Source organism: Seriola dumerili, unplaced genomic scaffold (assembly GCF_002260705.1).
Source record: "Seriola dumerili isolate Sdu_G_001 unplaced genomic scaffold, Sdu_1.0 BDQW01000290.1, whole genome shotgun sequence".
Classification (NCBI taxonomy): Eukaryota; Metazoa; Chordata; class Actinopteri; order Carangiformes; family Carangidae; genus Seriola; species Seriola dumerili.
Genome location: NW_019174545.1, coordinates 3003727 through 3022801, shown reverse-complemented (window position 1 = coordinate 3022801; position 19075 = coordinate 3003727). Strand labels below are relative to the sequence as shown.

The window sequence follows — 19075 nt, the reverse complement described above, 5'->3', positions numbered from 1 at the left end:
AGAATGTCATTGACGTCAGTGCAGTTGCTGTCAGAAAGAGTAGCACCCCAGCCACTGACACCACACCAGGGAGAGAGACAGAGGGAGAAAGGGAGACTGAGAGAAAGAAAGAGGGGAGAGACAGAAAGGAGACAAAAGAGGGAGGAGGAAGGATGTTCAGAGATCAGTGGAGGAAACGAAGAGTGTGGGAGAGGAAGGGAACTAATGGAAGGAGGGAGGGAGAGATTTGTCAAAGACAATGAAGCAAGAGAGGAGGGGGGGGGGTATTGTTGAAAATAAGAGGTGACAAAAGTGGTTTAGAGATGGTTAGCTGTCAAGTCTCTACAGTAGGTTGACCTGCATGGAAACAAAAATGTTATGCATGTTTCCAAACCTAGTATACAACATATTATAATTGATCCTTCCGAATTGTGATAACCCTTTGAAATATTCAGGAGCTAAAGAACGACTCATACAACCCAGAGCTGTAAACTATCCATCAGTAAAATGTCCCAGAATGAAAGATAAGTGAAAAAAATTTTCTCATTTAAACTTAAATGTAGACAGCACAGCATTTTTCCAAAGGGGCTTTAAGACAATCTAAATGCTGATATGATAAGGCATCATGCAAATAAATTTGGTTTGGTTTTATTTTAATCTGCTACTACTGTTTTCTCTCTGTGTGATTTAATTACAGCTAAAGTGAGCCCCCCCCCCGCCCTTTCTCCCCTCTCCCCTCCCCGATCACATAGCATTAAAAGCCTGTGCTTTCCCAAATTAGTCAAGGCATCAATATTAATTGGCTTCTGACAAGGTGACATTTTCTGTTAACATAGGCTGACTTTGAGAGAGGCATGTCTTCAATTTCAAATTAAAAGAAAGTGAAGGATACTCCGAGGTGGGGCTTGTGATGCTCAAGCTCTGCCATCTTTACCGTATCGCCGGCCATCTATTTGTTTACCTGTCTGTTTTGGTGTATTTGTATGCTGAACACATATTAGCATGCATACACACACAGTATAGGGAGCTCGCAGCTCTGGCTCCCCTCCTGTATCACTCCATTCCATATCTTGTCACTCTCCCTTCCCCATCCACAGTGCAGTCCTCTCAGGCTTTAGGTACAGCTTGGGGAGAGCAGCACGTTTGGCTACCAGGGACGCCGAAGCAACAGCAGCCCACCCCCTATACACACAGCATCTATAGGAAACACTACCCAGCACACACACAGCACCGGATTATACCATTTGCTTCCCGGATACCATGGATGTTTTTATTAGCAGAAAGGCTAAGGAGACAAAATCATGATGTGTTATGGTTAGCATTTCCTCTGGTGTGAGTGTGTATGCATGTGTGTGTCTTGTTTGCGTTTGTGTGTGTGTGTGTGTGTGTGTGTGTGTGTGTGTGTGAGAGAGAGAGAGGGATGTCTTTGTATCTGTTAACCATGTGAGGATGCTGTGAACAATCTCGTGTGTGTTCCGTACTGGACAGTATTGACATGGATCTTGACTGTTTCTGAACCTCTCACTGGATCCTCTTTTCCACCGTCCCTGTCTTCCCTCCATCCCTCCTATGGCAGACATGGGCCTGCTAAGCAGACTGCTGTTCATCCTGCTACATGACTGGAATTACACCTCTCTTATGAATGATAGAGTAAACCTCATACACCAAGATCACTGAGTGTGATATGTGTGCTATGTATGGGTGATAATGTGCGAGTCTGTCTGTGTGAGTCTGTCTGTGGGAGATTTCAGTTTTTTGCTCTGTGGGATACCTCTGTATTCTCTGCTGTGGTTCTCTTACTGTTAACATTCGTTTGGACTCACAGAACTAACTTGGGGTGGCTGTTTTTGACATCTATCACCTGCAACTGTACTCCCTGGGATGGTGTGAGACTTACTCTTGAAAGGAGGAATCCAGGATTTGAACTTTAGCACTGCACTGGAGGTTTCTTTTCTCCAAGGGAATCAGTGAGATTTTCTACACCTGACCTGTGACTGCTCATCTTTGGGTTAGGCTACAGGACAACAAGGCCCTACTCCCAGGCCCGCACAGCTGGCCCACCTGTCCAGTATGAAGAGTCACCCATGTGTCTACTCGGGGTATCCCAGCTTAGCTGTTTGTGGGGTGGGAGACCCCGGGCCTGGACCGTCCACTAGCCCTCTGAAGCGGGCCCTAACTGACCCCTTGCCCTCCTGTCTTGCCCCTGCAGAGGAGGCCTACCAGAAACTGGCCACTGAGACCCTGGAGGAGCTGGACTGGTGCCTGGACCAGTTGGAGACGCTGCAGACAAGACACTCAGTCAGCGAGATGGCCTCCAACAAGGTAAGAAAAGTTTACACCAACTTGTTTAGACAAAGTTTCATTGTTGAGTTTTGTTTTTTTTTTTAGACTTAAAATGCACAGTTGTAGGAATACACTACATGTGTTATTTCATGAAACATGCGGAAGCTGCTACCCAGGACATGCTATCGAGTTTCGATTTTGTGACACATATAGTATATATTAAGTGCCATGCAAGAGATGCATATGATGCACAGTGTTAATACTGATCTTTATTTCTGGTGGATAACTTCAGATAAAGGAGGTTATTTTTCTAATAAATTGTTCATGAATGCAGCATTTTAGCAGACTTTTTAAATCAATCCACACCTCCAACTGCATTTCCATACATCCCTATGAATGAAGTAACATAAAAATGCTAAGTATTCTTTTTAAATTCTACAATTCTCCTTTATACTATATACTATATGGTCACTCAGTGGCAGAGAATTTCTGTTTATTGCTCAAGCTGATGTGCAGCACTATCCTGCAAAAACTACTAGGAACAGCTAGATCAAACACATTATACATTATTGATTTGATTGATTTTAATGTGTACAGTATAATCTGTGTGTGGCCTGCCCCTTTGCAATCAAACCTCTCTTCTTGTTCATTTGCCAAGTGTTTATCAACCCATAGTAGTTGCTATTTGAGCCCGAGGAGCAAGAATTTGGATGAGCTGTGTATATAATGTGCTTTGACACCTTTCCAGCACTCAGCCATCAAAGCGCACATTGGACTGTTTGTGTTGTATTGTCTGTGTGTGTTAGTGATAGCATCGTCATGCAGGCAGGGAGATGTGCTGTGAGCATGCTCAGTCGCCTCCAGTGCGTGCGTGTGTGTGTGTGTGTGTGTGTGTGTGTGTGTGTGTGTGTGTGTGTGAGAGAGTGAGTGAGTGAGTGTGTGTGTGTGTGTGTGTGTGTGTGTGTGTGTGGAGGGAAGCTGCTGTGCCGCTCTGAATGCTGATCAGCTCTGGTGATGTCACACACTGTGATGTCACAAGAGAGGGGATGGACCAAGAAGAGGAGAGACAGGGAGGACAGACAGACAAAGGAATTACACAAATGCACCCACTCACCGCTGATGTTTCCACAATCTCATGCATGACCGGGACGTCTACCTCCGTTTAAAAGTGAAAAGATTTTTTTTTTAAAAAAGGAAACCTGTATCATGCCCTGCCTCACCATTGCTCACCAGCACAGCTATCTCTGGTTGTCATGGCAACAGCCACAGGCCCAACCAACCTGCTATCTCACTCCAGCAACATACACACACACTCACACACATCAAGTAATACAGTCACTACATCTCCCACACATAGCCATTACTTTGTGTCTGTATCCTGCAGACTTTCATTTATCAGCACTCAGCATAAGCCTCAATTCATCAATGAAGGAAAGTCTGAGATTAAAAAGAAACAATAAAATGGAATTCCCTTGAAGTAAATTGAATAAAATTCTGGCAATTTCCAGACATGTGAAAACAACCATCTATACTAGTGCTTTAGTAATGTCCTTTAGCAGTGACCCCAATCAGATTTGCATGTAACCTTAACGTATCTCACCACTGAATATCAGCATTCTCAGACTCACTCTCACTCCAGGGGCTGCTGCGACAGTAGGTTAAGCAAGGTGACATACCTGTTTGCCCTAAAGAATCTCACACCAAGGAGATAACATGGTCACTGTGATTATTGTTGTCGCAGCAGCAATGCAACTGAAATACACACTGTACAAGCAAATAATTATTTTCAATTCACTATGCTACATTTCACTAAGTTAAACATTTTGTTCAGATAGTATTGATGCTCCAAAACTAATAAATGTAATTTTGACAGATTCTTTGAGATGAACGCACCTCTCTTGAACTGAGCACTTGGTGGTTTATCTAGTTTAGGATGCTCCTGTGGTTACATTTCCACCCTTTGTGTGGATGTAGGTGTTCTTGGAATCAGCAGCTGGTCTTCTTCTGGTTCAGCTTTAGGAACAGTGTATGCCAGTCAAGTTTGAGCTTCATGCCTCTTTGTGGTATGACCATTTTCTGGGGTGACATTGGAGGACAAAGGATTTGAGATCATTGGCACTATGTGGTTTTTTTTTTTTTTTTTTACCTCAGGCCAGCTCCAGGCTTGAAGTAGTTCGTACGCAGTGTTGTTTTACACTCACCACATACTGTGCAACCTGGCTAAAACTTTAATGCTAGAGATGAGTGTCTGTGTGTGTCTGCTGCAACATTTTAGATGTTTCGATTATCCCACTTTTTGGCACAAATGCTATGGTTCCCCACCACACAGATCCGTCTCTCTCACAACAATTTACATCATTCGCTGATGATGCAGATCGATTTGATGACTCAGTTTATTCTTGCCAGTCCTTAAGGACATACTCCTGAACTTGAGACCACACCATATATTTTGCAGTCCAGTGTGTGATGTGTGCTATATCCACTAGTGAGTCACCCAGGACATCCATCATCAATACTTGTTCTCTTTGTTTTCTTTGACTTTTTTCAGGTACACAAGCCTGTTCAATGCATCTACTGATCAGCTCATGATCAGTACAAATGATGAAATTTGACACCCATAGAAAAGCTTGTGGAATTTCTTAATGCAAGACATGAGCAGACATTTTTAATCTGCTGTTTTTTAGCAGGTGACATGATATGGAAAGCAAACCATTTTTCATTAAATGCAACAGCACTATTCTGATGCCACGCAATGCCATACATCACAGGCTCTTTAACAGAAGAGTAATGCACTAGCACCTCAGCTGGTTGTAACAGTGCTTTTGATTTCTGAAATGCCTGTTTGTAATGTTTTCTTGCAAAAGGGTAGTAGCTCATTGCAAGGGGGCAATAGATTAATAAAACTTTGTTGTAGTAGTTTAGCATCCCCAAAAACTGTATGATCTGATTTACATCTGTTGGTGGAAGGGGCTTCCATGAAGGCGTTCACTTTTTATGAATGAGGTGTGGCATCTTGGCATCTAATCCATAACCCAAATATTTTACTTCATCCTGAATGAAGTTGCACTTTATTTTGTTATTATTTTTCATGCAGATCAAAGGGTACTAAAGTGAAGTAGTTGTGAATACCAGCACTCCAAAAAGCAAGACACTTTGTAGTGGCTCTCTAGTTTTGTAGGTGTTTTTTGTGCTCAGGTTTTGATAATGCTTTTCGGTTTACAGCTACATCCTCACAAGTTAGATTCACTCCAGCCAGGAGACAGCCATCATTCAGTTACGAACTTGTTAGTCTTACACATGCAGGTCGAAGTCATTATTCAGTAACTGAGCAAGTCGCAGGACGGTTTTATCATTTGGATTTTCCGAACTGAAAAACTTTCTCAATAGGCTGTATGTCAGTTCCCCTACTATACTAATCAGAATGGCACTTGTCAGCTTTATCAATTCATCTTTGCATCTCTGTGTCTTTTTGTTATTATTAGTTTTTTGTTTATATATCACACTGGTGTCTTACCCCTTATCATTACTGTTGAGCTGTTTATGATGTTACCTTCCTACATATAGGTTTCCTTATTCACATTTTGTTTAGATCATGAATGGACAGCAGTACATTCATTGAAAACAGTCGGCAGCAATTAGTGTTCCTGCTCTCTGTGTTCTGTAGAGAGGGGGCGTCTGCCACCAGAATAGATGTGCAATGTGAGAAAAGAAACAAATGCAACAGAGATCTGGAGGTGTCATGGGCTATATACAACAGGGAACAGATATTTTTGGTCACTCCGCCAAAGAAGAAATTACACAGCTAAGCTTGGTGTGACACTTTCCAATTTTTACCCAATAGTTTGTGTTCACACCTCTTGGCTAAGCTATCAATATGTGTGTGTATTTGTGTGACCGAGAGAGGGAGTTTGTGTGGACAGGAGGGGTGTCTGTAGGCGTTATATTTGTGTATATGCTCCCGCAGGGAGTAAACCGCATGTGTGTGAGTATGTGAGTGTGTGTGTGGTGGGCCTGTGTTGGCCTGCTTGGCTCTGAGTGAATCAAAGCCGCTGGATCTCAGTTAGCTACTGGCCTCATCTGCTCCAGCGTAGCTGTAAATTACTCACAGTGCCAGGCTGGCTGTAGAGGTGGGGTGTAAAGTAAGCAGAGACACATTTGGTCCCTTTTCAATCTGTGAAGCCACTGGACCATCACATACACACTCACACATGCATCGGGACAAAGACGAAAGAGACAGAGTTCATAGACTGAAGAAGCCACCCATGATCAACAAGATTCACATATCAAAATTAAACAATGTTTTCTGTATAGAATTGAAAGCTGTCAATCACGGATGTTAGCTTCTCACAAATGTTGTCTAAAAACAGGTTAACATTTATACCTTATGTTGCCCCATCATTAAGCAGTTAAACCCAGTGTATCAAAAATGTTTTATGCTTTATTTTATTCCGTTGCTTTCTGAATTTCTTTTAGATTGACTTCCTTATTCATCTGTGAAGTTGCACTGTCAAAGCTTCCAGACGACCTCCAATTTCCAAAATAAGTGACACCAGATTTTGGTACCAATTCCAAAATGATACATTTTTTTTAAAATATGAGCTGGTGTCTCTACTAAAACCTTTTTTTCATTTCAAAAAAGAAGTTCTCAGGTTAAATGTTGTCTAAAACACTGTCTAAAATAAGTAATGAAATTGTCTTCAACTGCCAAACCTTTGATTTAAATCAGGAACTATTTGATCAAAGAATAAATAAACAAGATTATGGACTTTGACGACCTATGAAGTGCTTTCAGCTACTATGTTGCATTTGTAAACTTTTCTGATTTCTCAGTCTCATACTAAGTCTAATAATTATGTGTGGATATCTGTGGTTTGTGTGTGTGTGTGTGTATGTGTGTGTGTGCGTGCGTGCGTGCGTGTGTGTGTGTGTGTGATGGTTCTCAAGTCACATTCTCAGTCTCAGATATTTTTACGTTTTATAATCTGACGTTTTTATGACCCTTATAATGATTTGTATGAATTTATTTTTATTGTCAGTCGTCTGATTTGATGGGTTTTGTTTACTATTTGCTGTTAAGGTGGTTATATGTAAGTTCTGACTTTAATAAATTTTTATCCTCTTGAAAAAAGCGATATCTCTGGCAATACCTAATCAAAATAAATTAAATTAAATTTAAATATCAGATAGTTAAATCTAGTTAAATCTTGAATTTGTAGTGATAGATGCGGCTGCTTTCACTGTCATGAAATTATTTTAAGAGGACCATCTGTGCTGTTACTGATGGCAAAATTAGAACTGCTCATTCAATAAGGTTTGATCCTTGTTTTCAACTAAAGCGACAACCCCCTGAGCTCAGTGACACACACAGCAACCTGTGTGGACACAATGCTGTTAGTTTCTTTCCAACTGAGCCCACTTAACATGACTGTGTCGCTCATTCTTTTTGCAAGATTAATGGGTTTTTCATGTGCTTACATGATCTCAACAGTGATGTTACTGTGACTCACCCCCCATGAATACTGGGGTAAACGCTGATCCATGTTGGATGAGGTAACCTGTGCCTCACCATCATCCTCCTAATACAAAGGATTAGGTCAGTCATCACGTAAACACATACACACCTACTGTCACATGTAATATATCCTGCATTCACACAAACAAGCGTGCACTTTATGCACTCACACATGCACACACAAAAATCACATCCCGCTGCACTGCAGGAATTGACGGAAAGGGAAGGGGGAGATTTTCCACTGACTTCAGACCCAGCCAATCACACAGCAGGTGACCTCAAGTCTGATCCAATCCAAGCCAATCAGAGGTGATGATGAGCTCACACTTCTTCCATATCTGGGCCCTGATTTGCTGCTGTTGTGTGACACTGCGATAGAAGCAGCCTGTGCTCTTCACATGGGAGCTTGTGTCATACACAGAAGCAGGCAGGCAGTCAGGCAGCCAGCCCTGTTTGGGAGCTGTTGATAGAAAAATTTTTGCTGTCCTGGTGCTTTGGCATCTACCAAGTATCCGCACCATCATCAATTATTCACAACCTCAGCAGTGTGTCCCTGTATCCAAGTGTATGTGTGTGTGTGAGTGTGTGTGCATATGTCAGTGTGTACACAGTGTGTGTGGTCACGATATGCTCTCATCGGATCTTTGGGGAGCCACTTTCCCACGACTCCTCTCAGAATCTGCTTCTCCTCTCAGCTTCCTGGGACATGGGCTCGTTTCTGTGGATACTCGCAGGGCAGGAACATGATGCTTCATTCATGGACTCCACAGCGACTTTACAGCTGATATACCTTGAAGTGAGCTCGGAAGGCTCGTCAGGTTGAGGTTTTTCACTGGCCAGAGCTGCGGACTGTTTTTATTTTCCTAGTTGTCTCACGCTTTCATCATCTAAACTATATTTTGGGCCATAAACCTGTACTTCTGTTCTTGGATTTTATTTGTTGATTTGTCAAAATGCCTGAAGCAAATTATCTGCTTTCTGTGTCGTGGGGATATATAAAGGTAAGATATGGTTTCACATTTGTGATTTTTGATTTTTAATTCATTATCCAGGTGATTTCTTCTTCAACTGTTTGAATGTGGCTGTTGAAATTCATTTCCAGAGAGTGGAAGTGTTTTTTGTAACTGAGGTGTATAATTGACACAGATTTGGATGACCACAAATAGAAAGTACATACTGTATATAGATTCTCGCCAGCATGTCGCCCATGGAACAGTGCTTCGTAGGTGTGACATTCCTGGCTCCATTATTCATTTTGATGAATCTATGATGGGGGAGAGCTGATGGTGCCTGCACTGTACTTAGAATGATGTAGACATGGCTGGTTGTGCTGCACAGAAAAACATACGTAGTTACATTTTTAAGTGGGTTTAGATTTAAAATCACAGACATTTTCACTACTCCTGTAAATCGTTATACTTGTCGGTCATTTAAGGTTTTTTTAATTCCTCAAAGGGTCTCTTAGATGGAATAAAACAGAAACTCTTATAGCTCTGACTTTATCAGATCAACAATCCTCTGAGTAGTTGGGTTGCTCTATATTTTTTATGTAAAGGGATTTTTTCAGGTTGGCCACAAATCTAAATTTAAAAAAGCTTATTTCACTGTCTCTCATTTGTTTTAATGAATATGTTTCATGAAAGTACAGCTCTACCTGACATGTGTTTGTCACTTGTCTACTGTACTGGCTCTTATTACCTGACAAAAGCACACTACAGAAGGCTCTTTGCCTCTTGTGTCTCCATTTTAAACAGCCACCCAGTGAACACCCGTGGGTGTTATTCAATGGGATGTCAATACACAATTGCGCAGTAAGCACTCTGCAGTGTTGTAATGGTCTATTTTAAGTGATCAGTATTGATTTATATAATTAATCAATAGACATACATTATTCATTTGGACCGAAGCCAGAATGATTCAGACAATGCAGAGGCTTTGTTCAAGAGGTTTTTGTTTTGCAATCTGTTTTGTAACTCTGTTGTTTTGCAACCACTTTGGAAAATCCCTGATTTGAAGCGTTCTCCTCCACATCAATCAGCTGGGTCTTCAAATCAAAAGCCAGAGCTAAATTTGGGTCTGCCACTCCAATTAGGCACAGGAGAGAGGGAAGAGAGAATGAGGTGAGGGAGAGAGGGAGAGGCAGAGGGAGGCAGGCGGTGTGTCAGAGAAAAACTGAAATTGAAAGAGAGAAACTGGGAAAATGGGTCACTGATTACCACATTTCTGGCAGTGGCCCTCTGACCTGCTGTGTGTATGTGTGTTGCACCAGAAACGGTGACTTTCCTGGGTACAGCTTCTGTGATGTGACTGGAAATTTCAAGAATCTCTTAGTAATAGGCCCCAGCCAGCAGGACAGTCTGTGCTGATAAAATCATTTGATGTCTTCACTGATGGCATGAAATTTATTTTTGATAAAATTGAAGCTTCAATATTAACTGCCTCACAGTGTTTGTTTTTTGCCTCAAACATTCTTAGTGAACATTTATAGTCAAATGAGCGTTTTAGCTCTTGAATTGAGTTTGCACTTTGTCTTTATTTGAATATGATTTATTTAATGATTTATTCATACATCCATATACATACATTGTGCCTCTGAGTACCAGCTGTAAAAACAAGTCATTTTGATTTTTCTGCCCTGCATTGCACACCGTTAAACCCAGCATCTGTGTGTGTGTGTCCCTTTTCCAGTTCAAGAGGATGTTGAACAGGGAGCTGACTCACCTATCAGAGATGAGCCGCTCTGGGAACCAGGTGTCTGAGTTCATCTCCAGCACCTTCCTGGGTGAGTGATGACACAGGAAGATAGACTCACTGCTTTGGAATAAATCAATGAAAAATACCCATCCTGTTGGAGCAGTGAGAATTAACATGATGACAGCCTTCAGAGAGTGTCTGTTCTGTATATGGCCAAACACATGCAGTATACATCACTTTTCTAAGATCCTGTTAAAAGTGCCAGAACTATGAATCTCATAAACACAGTAAAAGTTTTCTATTTCTAAAATCAGGATATGGTTGTACCATGATATCAAATCAAACACGATTTACATAAAGAAAACCAGGTGTCTGTCTGATTGAACCACTCCAACAAAAGACTTCATCATCCTCATATTTAATTTCCACTTATGTTTCACTCCAGACAAGCAACATGAAGTGGAGATGCCATCCCCTCAGACACAGAAAGAGAAGGAGAAGAAGAACAAGCCCATGTCTCAGATCAGCGGGGTGAAAAAGCTGCAACACTCCTCCAGCCTCACAAACTCCAATATCCCTCGCTTTGGAGTCAAGACGGAGACCGAGGATGAACTCGCTAAGGTGTGTTTGTCTGCCATGACAAACGGTGTATACACAGACTATGCAGCAAACAGAAAAATTATACATTCACACAAATACAATCTGAAATGTTCTTTAGGGAAGAGGAAAAAGAGGGAATTTAATGAAAAAGGATGTTTTGTTTCTAATTGTATCTCTAATTCCTTTTTCAGGAGCTGGAGCATGTGAATAAATGGGGCCTTAACGTTTTTAAAATCTCAGAGTTCTCTGGGAATCGGCCGCTGACAGTCATGATGTACACAATATTCCAGGTAATGATCATCACATCTTCTGTGTGTATTGATCTTTAACTCCAAACATTACATTGTTGACCATAAACTCCCTTTTCTATGTTCTGGTTTGTAGGAGAGGGACTTGTTAAAAACTTTTAAAATTCCACTTGACACCTTTATAACATACCTGATGACCTTAGAAGACCATTATCATGGCGACGTGGCCTACCATAACAACATTCATGCTGCTGACGTCACCCAGTCAACTCACGTGCTGCTATCCACCCCCGCCCTCGAGGTGAGTCGCATGTGCACACTGACATATACACATGCACACAAACACACAGCCCATGCCTCCACAATCAGCTTCAATCAAACGCTTGCTCAAAGTCCAATCAATGGCTCTTACTGCCAAGGATATTTTTGTCCAACGATTTGATTCTCTCATCAATGCCCTCCCTCCTCCCCTCTGCATTTGGCTCTTTTCTTCTAGGCTGTGTTCACAGACCTTGAGATCTTAGCTGCCATCTTCGCCAGTGCAATTCACGACGTCGACCATCCTGGAGTCTCGAACCAGTTCCTCATCAACACCAGTGAGTCTAAATATGGTGCCGTTTTGGCAGCTACGTCAGTGGCTCAGCAGTGTTATTAGTGCATATTCACAAACACGAACACACACTCGCAGTCTGATAAGCAGGTGGGAACATGCACGCTGTATCCTCTGCTTCACTAGCACACACACATACACTCAGTAGCATTCAGCAGACAATGAGCCTTTCTCACATAAATGAGATTTCATATATAAACCAAACTCTGAAGCGTATTTGCATGGATGGCTAACATGTTCAAAACAGCACACAGGCACATCTTCACTGGCATGTGTATTTTTTTAGTCACATGTGACGGCTTTGACATGTGATTCCAAGACAGACGAGTTCAAAGAGGAGATCAATATTGTTCTTAATAGTGCCCTTTCCCTGTAACACAACATCATTCAGGCCAACTTGTTGTCAGACAGAAAGAGAAAAACATCCTCCCAAAGACATAAATGTAGTGGGCTACATCGGGGAAACATAGGGAAACTTTTATTTGACATCTTGTGTGGTATAAATGCTGTTGTTGGGGTAATACAGTGGGATAGTAGTTGAGCCACAAAAAATACAAAATTTACGAGTAAATGAATCATGATTTCCCATTTTCCTGTAAAGGTATTTAACCATGCAGACAGCTGCAGATAGTTTTGGTTGTGAGGTGACCATTGCTGCAATTTCTGTCTCCACCCTTTTACAGTTAGCTTGCTGACCTCACTGAAATTTTTTCACTTTTAACCATTTACTGTTTGGGAGTGGGTGTTATTTTGCCCTGACCAATCAACAGTGATAGCACAGTTAGTTTGTTGATCAAAAAAAAATATGTCATCATATCTCATCCATGGCTATTGATCACATCCATGACATTTTTGTGGCAGGAAAAACAGCACAGATGTGTGCTTTGTGATGTCATCTGTCTTGCTTCGGCTCAAGAAGATGACATTACCATTTTTTAGTCTCACCCACAAATCAGTCTGGCTCAGTTGCTTTTCCAACTGTGAATCGGCAAAGACTGAGCACATCACCAGACCTATGTGAATTGCGGAAACAGTAAAATAGTGGGTGGCACTTCAAAGGTCTACAGTCAGGAGTGGAGGTGAATTTCATCCATGGTTTTCACTTTATTTAAAAAAAAAAATCAGCAGAAGCATCTCTTTCTAGAATCAGTGGCCATGTTACTCTAGATTAGCCCCAGACCTCACAAACCAATCATAGTGGTGGAAGTGGTTGAACTGAGCCTTTAACTAGACTAACAGGATTTACGGTGTTGTGTTGGTAACTGAAGTGTCCTCAAGCAAGAGAGTGAATCCCTGCTACATCTGCTTTAACTGAGTCACTCATTCATGGCTGGAAGTGCTACAAATATCGCCTTAATTTGGCAATTTAGAGGAAAATCCAAACAAATAGAGTTTATATCCACTGGGTATCTCCTTAAACAGCCATTCTGTAGACCATTACAAATGTGAGTGTTGCATAAGAGTATTAGTAATACCTTATCAGAACAGAAAAGACACTCCACAGTCTGACACACTTAACACACAAAATGTGTTGTGCTTCCCATAAGCCCAAATGGGGAATCCCTGCAGTACGGGCAGTGTGAGTCATCCTAGTTAGGAGCAACCAGACTGATCTTCTGTCAGCCGCAGAGCAACAGAGCAGGATCCCCTTTCTCCTCTCTGCTGCTCTGATCCACAGTGGCCAAGACTAATGCATCTTAATGGAAAATCTAAATACAGCTAGAAGACCTTCAAATGACCCGGAGTGGGGAAACCTCCCAGCGGAAAACATGCTGGTGCTTTCTCCTGCAAGGGATGGATGCTGCATGTGTTAACTGCAGACTATTAGCAGAGAGACATGTACCTCTAACTAGCACCTAATGTTGAAAATATGTACCTTGTTGCATATGTATTGCCATACAAAATAACCAGGGCAAAATAATTCCAAATATCTTGATGCATAAATTCTGTTCATATCTTTTTATCCATTTCGAATTTTGACCCCATTTGATTTTTAAATACCTTGTGTCTTTCTTGCAGATTCAGAGCTAGCACTGATGTACAATGACTCGTCTGTGTTGGAGAACCATCATCTAGCAGTTGGTTTCAAGCTCCTACAAGAGGAGAACTGTGACATCTTCCAAAACTTGACCAAAAAACAAAGACAATCACTGCGAAAGATGGTCATTGACATCGTAAGTGAAAAGATTTACATCTCTTTTATTAAGTTTATACTAACAGATATATTATACAGGTCATTATATAGCCTACATTAAACACTTTTTTTTTTAAATATTACATTTCATTTGATAAGAAATACTCCCTGTGTGTTTTAGACTGAATACTAATGGCTTGTTTCTGGGTGTCCTAAGGTGCTAGCAACAGACATGTCGAAGCACATGAATCTACTGGCTGATCTGAAAACTATGGTGGAAACCAAGAAGGTGACCAGCTCTGGTGTCCTGTTGCTGGATAACTACTCTGACAGGATACAGGTCAGAATAACAACAAGATTCATATCATTATGTTTTTGACTTTTATGTACATCAAAAATAATTGTTTGCTCCTCTTGAAGATTCTGCAACACTTGTGCTTCTGAGTGGTTTTCACCAGGTCATGTGACACAGTAATATGAGAGCTTCCTCCATTTTGGACCCCCTCAATACTTTCAAAGTTCTGGTTTCAATTGGTCTAAGGAACAAATTTGTTGCATCAAAGTTCATCCTGATATTTTGCTGTTGTAAATGATGCTGTGACCAAACCCTTACGCTTCAGCCTACCCTCTATCATGGAACATATGTCACTGTATTTTTGACCTTTGTTGTTTTTTTATACTCAGGTTCTCCAGAATATGGTGCACTGTGCAGACCTGAGCAACCCCACTAAGCCTCTCCAGCTGTACCGGCAGTGGACGGACCGCATCATGGAGGAGTTCTTCAGCCAGGGTGACAGAGAGAGGGAGAGGGGCATGGAGATCAGCCCCATGTGTGACAAACACAATGCCTCAGTAGAAAAGAGCCAGGTAATGAGCACAGGTGCTCAAATGTACTGTACATACACATGCATACTGTGCTTAGACACACACTGGATGACCTGTTTTTCCCCCACTTGCATCCTGTAGGTTGGTTTCATAGACTATATCGTTCACCCTTTATGGGAGACGTGGGCTGACCTGGTTCATCCGGATGCCCAGGACATCCTTGACACGTTGGAAGACAACAGGGAGTGGTACCAAAGCACCATCCCCCAAAGTCCCTCTCCTGCGCTGGACGAGGCTGAGGACGGCACTCGACCCCCAGGAGGGGACAAGTTCCAATTTGAGCTCACCCTGGAGGAGGACGGGGAGTCAGACACTGAGAAAGACAGCGGCAGCCAGCCGGAGGAGGAAGAAGAGGAGGAGGAAGAGGAGGACAACAGCTGTACTGACTCTAAAACACTCTGTACGCAGGACTCTGAATCAACAGAGATTCCTTTGGACGAACAGGTGGGGGAGGACGAAGAGGAGGAGGTAGCAGAGGAGGGGGAGACGCCCTGCTCACAACCATGTGTAGTGGAGGAAGAGGTAGCAGAGGAGGAGGAGGACGATGAGGAGAAAGAGAAATCCCCTGACACATAGCAGTTTATAGACAGCACCTGATTAACTGTTCTTCTTAGTAATGACAGATGATTATTTATAGAATATTTTTTGGGTTTTGTGGAGTCTGTCTGTGTTTTTTATACATCTATGTTTATGGTTCCAAAGCGTGCGCTGCTCCCCACCTTGGCCACTCCTCCTGTCAGCTTTGTTCAGACACGCCCACCGGTACTTCTTCAAATTTTTTTGCACTCAGGAAAACTCCTTTCCATTCCCATTTGTGCTGAAGTGGTGTGTCTTTATTTCACTTCTACACCTCCCCCTTTATAAGCTTAAGTTTAGGACATGGATGAACAGTTCACAGTCTGCTCAGTTCTGTTCACATGATACACAATATCACCTTTTCCTTCCCTCTGCTTCGTCCCAGCCTGAAAGTTTAACAGTGTTTCTGTGTTTTATCAAGTGCCCATACTCTACAGAGACGGTTATTGGTGTGTTCAAGGAGAATTTCCCTCTCGGTTAGGTCATATCCTCCCCGCTACCAATTGCAAGGCATGTTATTCTGCCGTTCTGCTGAAAACCTGATGGGACGCCGCAGCACACTGGGGAGCTTTCCAAACACATTTCTGATGTGGAAGTCTTCCTTGAAAACCTGACTGACACGAAGCTCAAATCTAAACAGCCATGTTGCTGTCCTAGAAATTTGTTTTTATTGTACTGTATGTAAGATTGAAATATTTTCTAGAATTTACTTTTGCAATCCTAGGATTTCTTTTGTTAGCAAAGAAGATGAGAGATTTTTTGCAAACCAATGGGGAGAAATGATTGACAGGTTTTCAGTGTTTCAAAGCTGGGTAACATTAGGAGTGTTCTGAGGTGTTTGCACTTGCTCCAATAGCATTTATACTTCTATTCCCATGCCACTATACTCATATTTGGTTATTCCTGTGAGTAGAAATTTGGAATTAATTCATAACTATTATTTCCGGTGAGAGTTTTCACTGAGAAGGGAGCAGAAACCTGAAGACTTATGCTTTACTCTCATTGAAACTGTTTGTGATGTGGATGACGCCTTTACATTTTTATTATTGTTGCCTGCAGTTCTTTTGAACACATTCTGAGACAATGCAATGCTTTGTAGTTGATACAAAAAGCACCTTTTTTTTAGACGCTTGATTAGTGATCCGAGTATACAGAAATAGTAATGGTGTTAAAAAATTACTGGATGATTTTATACCAATCTTATGAAAGCCTTCTTTTATTTCCTTGCACATTTTGTTTGATGTACACATCACCAACAGCTGCATACCTGCTTGTCTACAGCCACTTCATTTTCTGTTAATCTCTATGAATTTTTTTTTTTTTTTAATTTTGCCATCACAACATTAAACCCAGTTGCTGTCTTTGTTTTGGACAAGACAATCAGCACCGTTGCGTAGTCATCAGATAAGACTATCCTTTACGTAGATACTCTAATGCACTGATATATTCATATATCACCACTTTAATGTTTTTAATATGTTGAAACTCGCCAAAACACTCACTCATGCATACTTAGGCTTGAACAATGCTGTCTTACACCTCGGCCAAGAGTCTCTTCCTTTTTCCATGTTTCTATCATTTTTCACTTTACACCTAATGCTATTATTTATTGGTATATTTTTCTATTTGTTGAGTTGTTTTTGCAATATAAAGGTGGTACAGTAAATATTTAACTGTAGCATAGACCACAGTACAGGCTTGCCAGTTACAATACCCAAATATACTTTTTTTTTTCTCTGTGTACATAAAATATAGAAAATCAACAAAAGGAAAAAAAAACAAAAGGAAAAAAAAAACACTTGAAATACTGCACACTGCTTTTTTTAAAGAGTGTTTGCTTTAATTATGTGTCATTTCTAAACGTTTTATTTAATCTTTCATTTTGTGCCAAGATTTTTTTTTCTCTTTTTTTCATCCTCACCCAATGCCCTTACCTGTAATAAAAAAAATTTCTGGTTTTATCGCTGTTTACAGACATATATTTATTGTGCTGTATATAATATATAATTATTAATGTTATTACTATCATAATGCCGTTTGTTGTAAATGGTTGATTCTTATCATCCCTTTTGGTGATGGTGTGGCTGTATTACGTACCTCTTGTTGAGAGAATGTTTATTACACAAGAGCTTCAGTGTAAAAATGATCCATCGACATGTTGCTTATCTGAGAACTAGCTCAGTGAAGAGAGGGGGAAAGCCAAATTGTTTTTTAAAAAGAAGCTGTTCCTTGGCCCATGGGCTGTGCCTTAAATTCAACGCATGTCATTTACTTTAGCCTTTTATTTTTTTTATTTCCTAGTTCTCTTTTGCTGCATTAGTGAATCTCTTGACTTGTGTTGGCCTGATCTCCTGTTGTGAAAAAGTTGCCTTTTTACTATCAGCCAAACACAATTTGCATCAAAAATGTGGCACTGGGTAGAAAATATGTTGTCAGTGCAGAGGTTTGTAGAGGCTCAGGTCAACTGCAAGTCATAGATTTACTACTTGAGTGATGTGTGGCCTATAGCTGGATGTCCAAGAGTCACATTTGCTGTAGACCTGGTCTGAACAACTCACACTTCCTTTACACCCTGCCACTACACTCAAAGGTGCGACTCAACCTGTTGGATGTAAACAATATGGGAGTAACTTTGCCTCTGTGTCTGCGTGGAGTTGCTGCCGTGTTGTCTACATCTGTCTGGTTGTATCACAGCTACAAACACTGAATGGGGCGCAACAGGAGTGTGTAGTTGGTGCTTGGCCAAGGCCTATGAAGCACAGAGGCTTTGAGACACACCTGCATGTTCAGCCACTGCTGCATTAATTATGGCTGAAACACTGACAGTGTGTTGATGATCTATGCTCGGCCCACACTTCCACTCACATTACTTGCAATATCCAAAACCACTGACATCTTTCTGCCTGGACAGGAGAAGGGTTTAGTATATTTCTGTAGTGAACAGGGGTTGGGAGGGTGGGATTAGGGTTTGGAGTGAGTGACATCATTGTCCTGACACAGGGACTCTTATTTTGACACACATACTGTAGATTCTAAACAGCCCTGGACCAATGGAAACAGTGGGTTCTTTTCTCATTATGTGTTCTATTTTTTTATGGTATGAAAGGAAAACAAACTGTAACTTAAAAAAAGGTCTTCAGGACAATTATTTTTTGGGTTATGTCTTTAGAATGCCAACTTGTCTGGAAGTTTCACAGGACAATTAAGATGTTATTTTAATGGATTCCTTGTTAATTGCAGTCTATTGGATAGCACTGTAGATCATACAACTTTATGTAAAAAACGAATAAAAAAGAATGAAAAAAAAAGTTTTTATATGCAATGGATTAAATAAAAGCATGGGTTGATTCTGCCTACTCACTGGTTTCTTGTTTCTTGTCATTGCTACAGAGGCTAATCTATAGTCGAGTGTGGAATAGTAGCACCTTGTTATTGCTTTATTAGTAAAAGAAATGACTGATTAAAAATCCTGAATCCAGTTTCTATATTTGGCATTTTAGTTTTTTCCACAGACTGTTTAGATGTGAGACATGTCTCAGTGACATGTCAGTGGG

General features: G+C 41.1%; 1 protein-coding gene across 2 annotated transcripts in view; it reads left to right on the top strand.

Annotated features, from left to right (window-relative positions):
* Window positions 1-17304, top strand: part of pde4d (phosphodiesterase 4D) — a 32223-nt gene extending 14919 nt beyond the window's left edge. Inside the window, exons 6-15 of one of the 2 annotated variants that reach the window (XM_022757840.1) lie at window positions 2189-2301; window positions 10463-10556; window positions 10914-11089; window positions 11260-11358; window positions 11453-11617; window positions 11813-11912; window positions 13946-14100; window positions 14278-14400; window positions 14745-14927; window positions 15027-17304. In XM_022757840.1, the coding sequence (XP_022613561.1) occupies window positions 2189-2301; window positions 10463-10556; window positions 10914-11089; window positions 11260-11358; window positions 11453-11617; window positions 11813-11912; window positions 13946-14100; window positions 14278-14400; window positions 14745-14927; window positions 15027-15521 (1703 nt within the window). In that variant the 3' untranslated portion in view covers window positions 15522-17304. Of the gene's footprint in view, window positions 1-2188; window positions 2302-8472; window positions 8776-10462; window positions 10557-10913; window positions 11090-11259; window positions 11359-11452; window positions 11618-11812; window positions 11913-13945; window positions 14101-14277; window positions 14401-14744; window positions 14928-15026 lie in introns of those variants that run through there. The other variant, XM_022757841.1, reaches the window with a different exon arrangement.
* Window positions 17305-19075: the final 1771 nt, after the last annotated feature.